This window comes from Olea europaea, unplaced genomic scaffold, assembly GCF_002742605.1.
Source record: "Olea europaea var. sylvestris unplaced genomic scaffold, O_europaea_v1 scaffold3546, whole genome shotgun sequence".
In the NCBI taxonomy this organism is placed as follows: Eukaryota; Viridiplantae; Streptophyta; class Magnoliopsida; order Lamiales; family Oleaceae; genus Olea; species Olea europaea.
In genome coordinates, this window is record NW_019254620.1 from 58,190 (window position 1) to 69,654 (window position 11,465).

Below are 11,465 nucleotides of genomic sequence, written 5' to 3' on the forward strand. Positions count from 1 at the left end.
AAATCATCCATATGTTTGACACTTCTTACTGAAAATGTCCATGTGTTTCAATTTTTTTGCATTTTCATCCCTATTTCCACATTTCATTGCGAAAATCGTTATTTTCACCAATTTGAAATGTATGAATATTTTACACATTATAAGCCAAATGTGGAGACATTTTGTGCTATTAGGCCTTTTAGTAATGATTTGAACTCACTTATACTTTTTAAAACATTTAAGAGTAAGATTGTAATTTATTCTTTATTTTTTTATTTTATTTTATTTAAATGAAAGGATATTTTGATCATTTTACATTAAAAATGGTGAAAATGATGTTTCTACTATGAAACATTGAAATAAGGACAAAAATGTCATAAAAATGAAAGGCATGGACGTTGTGCACAATAACATTGAAAGGTAGAGACACTTTGTGCTAATTACCTTTTTTGAAGAATGCCATGTCATTCCAAACAAGATTTGTTCGATTCTATTCCCATGATACTACTAAAAAAAACATAGCACTTTTGGTTCCATTACATTCCATGAAGAAAAATAATGGTGTAGGAAAGTTTTTTTATAAATTACACTAAACATTAAGGCCTAAAGAAGCAGAAACCTACGATACATTTTAGTATCATACACAATCTTGCATGTTCTCATGTCCTTGAAGATGGGGATCTACGCGCAATGCACTTTGGTAGGCATCTCGAAGGAGAGAATCCCTCTGGGGCCTCATAAGACAAAAAGAATTCAGGGTCGCACTCGAGAGACTCTGTGTATTTTTCAAGAATAGTTACGATCTCCTCGAAGTGTGGCCGTTTGTCAGGATTACTGGACCAGCACCGGTTTATGAGCAGCCGAAGTGCCATTGGGCATGAAGAAGGCAATGGTGGCCTTGCATTCTGCATACAACAAACATGGTTTAAAAAAAGTTAATGAGTGTGATTCTTTATCTCATATATAAATGCATCAAGAGTGAACAACGAGAATTCAAAAACTCAGGGCTTATAACCAAGCACACAGGACTTCAACTTATTAAGCGTGATCGCTAAAAGTCGCAAGATTTTTAAACATGCATAATCAATTATAGATGATTAAATTTCATTATACAAATGAGAAATATGGTATTATTCTCTTTCTAGCGGTTTTTCATAACTTAGATCACCCTATTCATGTTGATATTGAAGATGAGCAAATGCCACACAAGAATCACACAAGACATAAAACCAACTTGCTCATCTTTATCTCTAATTTCCAATTTGCCAAACACTCTTGGCAAAAGAATATACAGAAACGAAAACCCTAAACTTGGGAGATGGTTAATTGTTTGGGAAAAAAGGCAATTAAGTGAATAATCATCAGAATAATGTGAGATGATCAATGTAGAATGCCTACAAACCTACAATCTATATATTCAGTTAGATGACCCCAGCGTAAAGCAGCACAAAGACGCATTGCATCAGAGTTAGCCTCGTGAAGTTACCTTTTGGCAGACAGCAAAAGCTGCTTGTTCTGGAGTCATGTCATCAAACGGTATCAATGCCGTTAAAAGTTCCCACATGACAACGCCAAAACTGTAAACATCTACTTTCTTTGTGTGCTTTTTTTCCTTTATCATTTCTGGTGCCATCCAACGGTAAGTGCCCGTGAAGCCCTTGGTACTGCCGCATTGTGATTCTAAGCAAGATATGCCAAAATCTGCAACCTTCACACACATATCTTCATCGAGCAGCAGATTTTCTGATTTGAGATCCCTGTGAAGAATTCCCTGAGCATGAAGATATTTCATCCCATGTGCAATGTCAAGTCCCAATTTTAGTACTAGGTTGAGGGGAAGTGAATATGGCTCTTGTTGATGGAGGTACTTTCTCAGTGATCCACCAGGATAGTACTGGGTGATAATACAAAACACCGGAGGTTTCTTACACGCTGCTATAAACTGCATTATGATGTCAAACATTCATATTGAGGTCATAAAACTGAAATGGAAATGTAGTTCTTAGACTAATTACCAATCAATCATTCTTAAAAACCAATCTCCAAACCGTAAATGAAAGCTTAAAAAAAATTTTACCACTTAAAAGAATAGGACATTTTTATAAGGTTCAACTAACATTATGAATATCAGTTTGCAGTTGATACAAGGGGACATGTATACAAACCTGTGGACCTCTAACATAAATTGCAGCATAATTACTCTGAAAGCATGTGTAATTGTATAAGATTAGCCAATATAACAGAATTTTAAGCCCTTGTTTGATCCCCATTCTTTGGAGAAAATGAATTCTTCTACAGTATTTTGACATAATTTCAACCACACATTTTTCAATAAAATAATATTACACGTAAATTCAAAACTTTTCTTTATTTTTTAACCACACATTTCACATCAATACACTATTCAAAAATTCATTTTTCCCCTCAAAATGGGGCTCAAACAAGGGCTAACTTTTTTCTTTAATATTGTCAAGTTATGGCCAATCCTTTTACCAAAGATGTCGATAAGGTTTATCCTGGCGTCAACCTAACAATTATGATTCAACTTAGAAATACTCAGAGGATTATCGAGAAATGAATAGGATCCTCTGTCCCCTACAAGTATGTTCAATTCATCATACTTTTTTCATACATTTGGATTATCTTACCTCGATCACACCATCTAGATTCAAAGGTATTATGCAAGATCTGGATCTCATACATTAAGTAAATTGATGAGTCCCGTAAAATAGTAAGGTTCATTGCACTGGTCAACCATTAAACCAAATCAAATAAATATAGAACTTTCCTTTGTTTCATACAATCTATTTCCGATCCAGGTTTCCCAAGGGATTTGAAACCTGTGAACACGAATGATGCAGTTACAGAACAATTCCGTAACCAAATAACAAATATCATCTCCATCATTCTTTGGTCTAATAGCTACTTGCATCTACACGACAGGAGAAACCATGACTCAAATAAGCTTACAGTCTATATATTGTTCAATCATTCTTAACATGCAGGCTAATCAGAAAACTCAGATAATGCCAGTGAAATTCTGATCCTGCTATCAAAAGGTATGTCATTTACCTTGCGCGTGTAACACAAATCAACGATACACAACACAAACATTGAACAAGCTCGTCTAAAACCAGGCTCATTCATTAAATTACATCTTCAACACATTCCATTTCAGCTATATCATTTTCTCATCAAAGACCTTATATGTCCAAAATTTTCATTTTTCCATAAGAGGCCCAACGTATGCATTTCCATAATCTACGGTAGCAAGATAATCGAAAATAAAGTCTTCCTATACTCTCTTACCATATTGATTAAACTTATATCAGTTTTGGTACACTAAAATCATGGTTGGCAGCTTTGTTTAACGTGTTACACAGTTTTGCTATTGATTTTTAACAACACTTGAAATCATATATATATATATGTGCTCATGAGATGAGCACCGGTGATGTGTCATATTATCCTAAGCACATGTTATGTGTCATATTAATTCAATGTTGGATACATTATCGGTGACTAGTATAAGATGAGTACCAATTCTCATTAGATCATTTCTGTGTATGTCTTTACCAACGACAAAAGGGGGGGAAAAAAGAAAAAAAGAAGAAATACATTCCTACTTACAGTGATGATATTGGGATGCCTTAACCTGAACAAGAGAGCAACTTCTGATGTAAATTGTTTCTCCAACAATGCAGCCAACTCTCCATCCTCTTCAGGCTGGCTAATAAGCTTAATTGCTGCTTCTCTCTGCTTATATACCCCTCTATAGATTCTGCTGTGCCTCCCAGAAGCAAATTTGCTGCCAATAAAAAGCTGTGACATATCAGCACTCCATTCTTCTTCTCTTCCACCTTTAATTTCAGCACCAGATGACACCAAGTATTTTGACCATGAAACTGCTCTTTTGTACTCTCCCAATGACAGCCTCCTCTCCAGCTTGCTCTGGGTGCTTGCGATTTGCTTAAACCAGTAAAAATTCTTCATGGGTTTTGCATAAAATGATTCAATTCCTTAATTTGAAGAGGAAAAAGACTCAGACTTCTTGTGGGCACAAGGGTTTATAACTTGAAAATCAATTCTAATATTAACTTTGAGAGGTTGAAGATTTGGGTTTTCAACTACATTTCTGAAGTCTTTCTTTTTCGGGTTTTCATTGTCAGAGACAAAAAAAAGGTTCATAAACAACTCAGATTTGAAATGGGAATTTAGTCACTGTTTATTCAAGAAAAGCAACTCCGCCTGTGCAAACAACAAATGTATATGCACGCATCGATATATAGAAACAAAATACGTATTCTTAGAGCATCAATCTTTGTACCAAGAATGAAGTATCAGGAAGGAGGGTTGGATGGATTCAACTAAAAACACTTATAAGCATATAAAAGAAAAAAAGGAATTCATAAAGAATGTGTGTCGTAGTTCCATGTGAAGCTCAGATGGAGATGAAGCTCTCTCTGTAGGGAGGTGGTGCCTGGGGAGGACATAGAGGCAGGAGGTATAGTATAGGGATGGCGTAGAGTAGGGAGGGTGGGGCTGTTGGCTATCTATTTCTGTCACACTGATGACTGATGAAGAGTTATGAAGAAGGATAATAAATGTGAGAGATGTATAGATATAGAGAGAGAAAGAGAGAGGATTATATAGATACATAGAGATTAGACAATATAAAGTGAGGAAGGGAGGAGAGAGATACAAAGTTAGCCCAACATATATAACGTGCGAAGATCCACTTCAGAGGAGACATACGAGTGTCTAATGATGAAGACCTCTGCCCCTCAGCCACATTATATTTTCAACCTTAGATTTTCCTAGAATTACTTGGATACCATAGCCGATTTCTTGAATTGACTGATTTATCATTTCGAATTCCAAATAAACCCCCTATAGGATCTCGAGATATTTCATCCTCTTCGTTCGCGTTCTCACCTTTCTTGTGAAATCGATTAAGTGCTAACAAATTGGAAAGAGAAAAAGGAAATTCAGTCCGACAACAATTAAAATAAGAGCTTGATTGGTACAGTTAAAAAGTCAATTAAAATCAGTTTTTTTATCGTTATTTCACTATTATAGTCGTTATTTTCGAATTATTCTCTCACACGTAGAACCTACTTTATCTTTAACGGTAAAAAAATCAATTATTAAAATCTCTACCAAACAAACACTAAATTTTTTGAATAAAACCACTTGTACAATGTATTTGTACAACTTGATTGACAACAAATGTGTTGAAAAAATTCTGGCCATTGATCTAAAAACAATTTTTCAAATAGATGGATGTGATGTTTGTCAACTCATACATTATAAACCAAGTTGTAAAATACATTGTACAAGTAGCATGATTGATTAACATACAAAATATTTTTATTGTGAGAAAGTGTGGTTGGAAATGAGTTTGAAAAAAAAAATATTTGATGGTTGTCAAATAGGGGCCCACTGACCCAATGTGAAAGTTGTCGATGGATTTAATTTCTATAATCTGTATCGACAACATGCATTTATTTCTAATAAATTAAAATTTTTATTTAATTATCACATAATTAGATCAAATAAGAATTAAGTGCCTCAAAATAATTGTACAAACATTAATTCCTTTAAAATCAGGGATGAACTCACACATGGTCACGTTGGAGCCACTTATATTACATGTTTTCTAATTTATTTTACTTTTTCTAAAATTTAAATTTTCATTCTTTCCCTCATTTTTAGAGTGTTGTGCATAACTTCCCCCCTAAATCATTAAATAAATTTTCATTTCTCCCCAAATTCTATGTAAAGGACTTTGTACCAATTCCATAAAAAATCTAAAATTTTCGCTACGGCACTAGTCATCATCGCTTATGTTGACCACAGACTTTCACCCACGAAAGCAGTTGTCTTCTATCTGTCAACTATCAATCCATTCTTGTAGTAATTTATGAAATATTTTTATTATTGTTATATTATTTTAAAAATTGTAACTTAATGTTTGCCCCCTTGAAATGAAAGTCCAACTCTACTATGGAACACAATTGTAGAACTCTCGAACAATAAAATCTTAGAGTAATGTTATTTTCAGTACTTTAGATAAGAGTCTATTGTTATCTAAGCTGGTGTTTACTTTCATCGTTGATAATAAATAACATTGTCTTGTTTCCATTGGTAGGGTGGAGAGTTCGATTTTTGGTGGGAACCTGCGGCCAAAAATTTGGTATGGAGCAATCACTGTGGAAGAGGGTCTCTTGTGCGCAGAAGTGTACAAGCAATGAGGGGAACATGTGATCCAGTTGAGGCATATCCAGCGATTTACCCCCTCCAAGGTTCTAGGGCCAAGGGTCTTGGAGGTCCAAAATTTAGTTTAGTGTAAGTTGGGATACCTGAATATCCAAAAATAAAAAATAACATTAATCATAATTTTACCACCAACAACATTTGGGTACTTTTGGAAATAAAATATAATTTTCATTTTAGCCTTGAAAAGGGAATAAAAAAGGACAAGGTTAATTTAGTAATTTTAAGTGCATATGCATGAGTTATGGGCCTTCTGGCATGCCATTAAGGGAGTTACAAGAAACAGAAAAAAAAAAAAAAAAAAAAATTAATGGAACGTGGGACCCACACGTGTTCTCCCCTTATGGGTGGCTTTTGTGTTCTCCGTAGGACACTGCCGTATGCACCTTCCGTATACGGTCACTCCCCATTTAAAATTCCTTTTTTTTTTCTTTTTCAAAAAACTATGTATTTAAATAACTTATTTTCCAAAGAAAAAGTTAAGATTTGATAAGCATAAATCTTGTCGTGAGCTTTTGAGCACATAATTTTGAACTTATCTGCCCATTAACTATTCTACTTTCTTGGTTTGGCTGTGGGTTTTGTTTTTCTTTATTAAATTCTTACATATTACAATTAATTGGAATGTCTAATTTATAAAATAGAAACTAATTTATGGAGGTGTTTTCAACTATAAGATTTTGATGAATTTTAAAAGATTATAAATCCAATGAATTTTGTAGATTTAAATAGATTATAATAAATCCCATAAGAATCTAATCAATTATGGTAAAATTTCAAAAGATTTGATTATATGTATTTTTAAGCTTGAAAATCATTCAAATCTTTTAAAATTCCTATATTAATGAAATATTTATAAATTCACTAGTTATCGAGAATATATAAATCTTAAAGGATTCCATTGAATTTCATTAAATTCTCAATTGACTCCATCACAATTTTATTTGAAGACACCCCTTATTTTCGCTCCACCGTAATTCTTGTTTAGTATGTAGTTTTTCTATGACATAGATTTGGTTCTGTAAATTTACGAACTTTCTCTTATTGGTAGATATAGAAAGGAAACGAGAGATCCAACAAACTAGGGCACGCGTTTAAAAAATCTTGTTTGTAATGTGTTTTTTCTTAAAGTCATAAAATTCTGATAATACTAATTTTTATGCACCGATAATAATACAATTTAACAAGTTAAAAAGAACATGAGATTGATGACTTAGATTGATCTAATTTAGATCTACCGTACGGAGCTCTTCTGAGACCAAAAGTAAGCAATAAAACCTCAAATTCCTCACCACATTTTAAACTTTACAATCACAAAGTGACATCAACTAAAGAGCAAACATAGGCTAATAATCATAGTAAATCCTATAAAAATAACAACCACGGTCTAGTTTATCATTAGAGCACAAAAGCCCTAAATTGTACAGGGCAACTTATCATTAGACCAAGAAAGACAAAAAGAGTTTTTGCAGAGAGACAAGAAGATGAAAGATTCTTAGAAACTGTAAGGACTTGCTTGAGAATTTTTTATTTTTCATTTTTTATTTTTTTTTCCATTGATTTTGTTTGTTTTTGGGTGACACCGTTTATAAAAACTTGAAAAAATAAGGCTTTGTTCTCTTTACCGTTTTCGGGCCGTTTTCTATTTTTCAAAATGGTGAAAACGTGTTCTCTTTCCCGTTTTCGAAAACGAATTTTTGAAAACGAAAAAAAAAATTTGTGAAGAAAACACAAAACGACTTTTTTGTCGTTTTGGACGTTTTCAGTGTAAAACTTGAAAACGCAGGAAACACACATTTTTTTTTTTTTTTTTTTTTTTTTGGGGGGGGGGGGGGGGTTTTTCAAAATTTAAAAAAAAAATTTAAAATTAATTTTTTTTTTTTTTTTTTTTTAGGTGGTGTTGTGGTGATTCTTAAAATTCAAAAAAAACAAAATCATTTTTTTTGTTTTGAGAAACTAACAAAAAGAACGCATTTTCAACAATTTCAAAACAAACACAAAACTCAAAACAGAAAATTGAAACACAAAGAGAATACCCCCTTAGTGTTTTAAAAATCGCCTAAGCCTAGTCTAATGTAATTTGACTCGTATTTTTAACCATTGTATCGGTTGTTTTTGACATTTTTCATATTTCCTTCCAATTTTACTTTCTTTGAAATAATTATTTCACAAGAAAAAAAATTAATTATACATAAAAAAAAGTACTTCTAAATAAAAATGCAGTAACCAAAAAATTATTTTATAACTAAAATTTTATTTATAATTTAAAAATCATGTGTAAGATCAAAATTCACTTTTAGTAACTAATTTCTCAAGTAAAAAATATACTAATAAAGAAAAAAATCACTTATAAAATATAAAAATAAAAGTAGAAATTTTACTTATGTTTATAAAATTACTTATTAATTAAAAAATTAATTATAAGTAAATATTTCAATTTTTAAAATTAAAATTAACTTCTATGTAGATAATTTCTTATAAGTAAAATATCATTTACGAGTAAAATATTTTATTCAAAATATTTCATTGTATATGAAGCATTATTAGATGGATTAACGGGTTTCTTTAATCACAGCCATACAGTTGTCATCATCTTGGCTGCTCATCATCACACATAATTATAAAGTCGCATTTCAGATTAACCACTTCGAGATATATTAAAACATAAAAAATTATAAAAAAAAATCATAAAAATTGCACCATCAAAGATTTGTACTTGAAACGCGTGATAGTGGGGCATGCATTTGATGGTACGATATTTAATTGGGCCCGTACATGACCGTAAAACCGGTAGCATTTTGCAGTTTTTATGTTTGATATATATATATATATATATATATATATATATATATTTTTTTTTTCAATCAAAGTTTTTATTTTTAAAGTGTCCAATTGTTAATTTTTTTTCATGAAAAATATTTTTAAACTTTTGGTCATATTATCATATTTTTCTAAAAAATAAGGAAAATATTTTCTTTATGGAATGATGATTTTTATTTTCCAATAATTCATTCATTCTTTCACTATCTCATCTATCACTCTCTCTCATTTATCCATCAATTAAAAATGAATAAGTATAATATTTTCTAGGTTGAAAACTAAAGTAATTAAACATATTAAATTAATAATTTTCATTGCCTAGAATTTATTTCTTTCTATGCAAATTTCATGCTTCCAATCACACCATTTGTATAATTATATTTGCGTCACAATTTTTATTAGTAGCATCATATTTTTATTTTACTCAAGGTCATAAATCTTTGCTCATTGGAGAACTTTTGTCCATATTTTTTTTTTTGTCGAATTTTTATCTTCAACATTTTATTAATTAGCAAATATTGTCTATGATGATGGTTTCATTTAAAATATCTTTTTTGTTTGTTCTTTAAAATGAGGAAAATATTTTATCACATTTTTTCATTTATTAATTTTAAAAGTATGATTGAAAAATTAGTTATTTTAAGCTTTCGATCAGACTTGTTTGGCATAAGCCATTATACAATATGATATGTGCTAATTAATAAAATGTTGAAAATAAAAATGTGTAGAAAATAAAATTAAGGATAAATTAAAATATGGTGTAACAAATAAAAAATGTAGTGTGAATATAATTACCGGTTTAATTATCAATAATTAATACAGTTAATTTGCTTGTACATTAAAGTACAATCTTCAATAACACAATGTGGAATACAGGAGCCTCTTGTAGAGTGCCGATACTATCAAGTTGGGTGGAGAATAATATTATAAAAAATAATTGAGTAATTTGATATTATCGATATTTAAGTTCTATATTAAACATTCACTATGTCGGTCCAATGATGTATGATGAAATTTTGATTTAAAACTGAGTCAATATGGTGTTGTATCGATCTAGAAAATATATTGTATGCATGAAAGTATTTAAAAAGAGATTAAGCAACTTTTTGGCATTGATATTTTTTTAATTATTTTGAAATTTGCATATTCATATCTTGGTTTAAGCCCCGTTTGGCCTCCATTTTTTTGAAATTTTAATAGTTGGAATAATGTTTTTTTGAAAAATGTGTAGATGAAAAAAAATGAAATTTTTTTTATTTGCGTATAATATTATTTTATTGAAAATTGTGTGGTTGAAAATAAAAGAGAGAAAAGGAATGAGAAGCCAAAAGGGTGGTAAATAAGTAGGACAATATTTTAGCTTGAATTAGAGCCAATAATGTGTTGCATTGATCTTGGAAAGTATTAAAAAAAAAAAAAAAATAGTTGAACTCCAACCTTGAAGGCCCCCACCGATCCGTCCCTAGAGTTTTGTGAGAGAGGTAAATCGCAGGATGTGCTCCATCAGGCAAGAAAACAAGAGCTGTCTGTATACTGTGCTTACAAGGAGTCCAATTCCATATGTACATAAGTTTATGTTCGTTAACCCTGCAACGAAAATAAGTTCACATTGTTGATGGTTTTGTTAGATCATAGATGTAAGTTTCAATTTTTCATTTTATTATTTTAGACTTCGTTAAATTATTTATTCATGTACTTTGTTCGAACTTTAGAATCAATCAAAAATTCTAAAATATCGAACATATCAAGAGAGGTAACTTAATTTTCTTATATACTTACCATTCTCATATCTCGAATTCCAATAACCTATCGAGGTCATGTCCAAAATGTAGTTACCCAAATTTGTAAGGTGAATATTACAGACGCATGCAGAAGATTTAATAGAAGTGTAGGCACCATTTAATTACAATGGTCGAAAAATTCATAGTCAACTCTTTAGATTGGTGCCTAGTAAGGTGGTATCTCCTAATGCAGATGAAGAGTTGAGCATTAATAGAATGTGTCATCCTCATTAGTTTTAGGAAAAGAACCCGGTTTGGTGTAAGAATTTATACAGACGGTGAGGTGGCATCATTTCATTGGTGACTGAAAAAAAAACTAACCAACTCAACATCTGGAAAAATTCTATCAAGAAATCATCTATACACTAGGTTTTATCCTTAGGAAAAGAACCCTGATCGGTGCACAGAATTTGTACAGATGGTGAGGTGGCACCATTTCATTGGTGACTGAAAAAAAAAGGGACAAATGAAAAAGAAAAATTGACCACAATACGGCATCTGGAAAAATTCTATCAAGAAATCATCCGTACACTTGGTTTAATCCTTAGGAAAATGAAATATCGTTTAAGAAAAGTTGGATGATGTTGTATTATGTTCAAGATGAAATTA

General features: G+C 31.3%; 1 protein-coding gene across 1 annotated transcript; it reads right to left on the minus strand.

Annotated features, from left to right (window-relative positions):
• Positions 1 to 441: 441 nt before the first annotated feature.
• LOC111386400 (serine/threonine-protein kinase HT1-like) lies at positions 442 to 4,664 on the minus strand. The gene is made up of 3 exons (XM_023010852.1): positions 3,610 to 4,664; positions 1,466 to 1,921; positions 442 to 884 (listed from the first exon to the last, which is right to left on the minus strand). The coding sequence occupies exons 1-3, from the start codon at positions 3,970 to 3,972 to the stop codon at positions 639 to 641; spliced, it is 1,065 nt and encodes a 354-aa protein (XP_022866620.1). The 5' UTR covers positions 3,973 to 4,664; the 3' UTR covers positions 442 to 638.
• Positions 4,665 to 11,465: the final 6,801 nt, after the last annotated feature.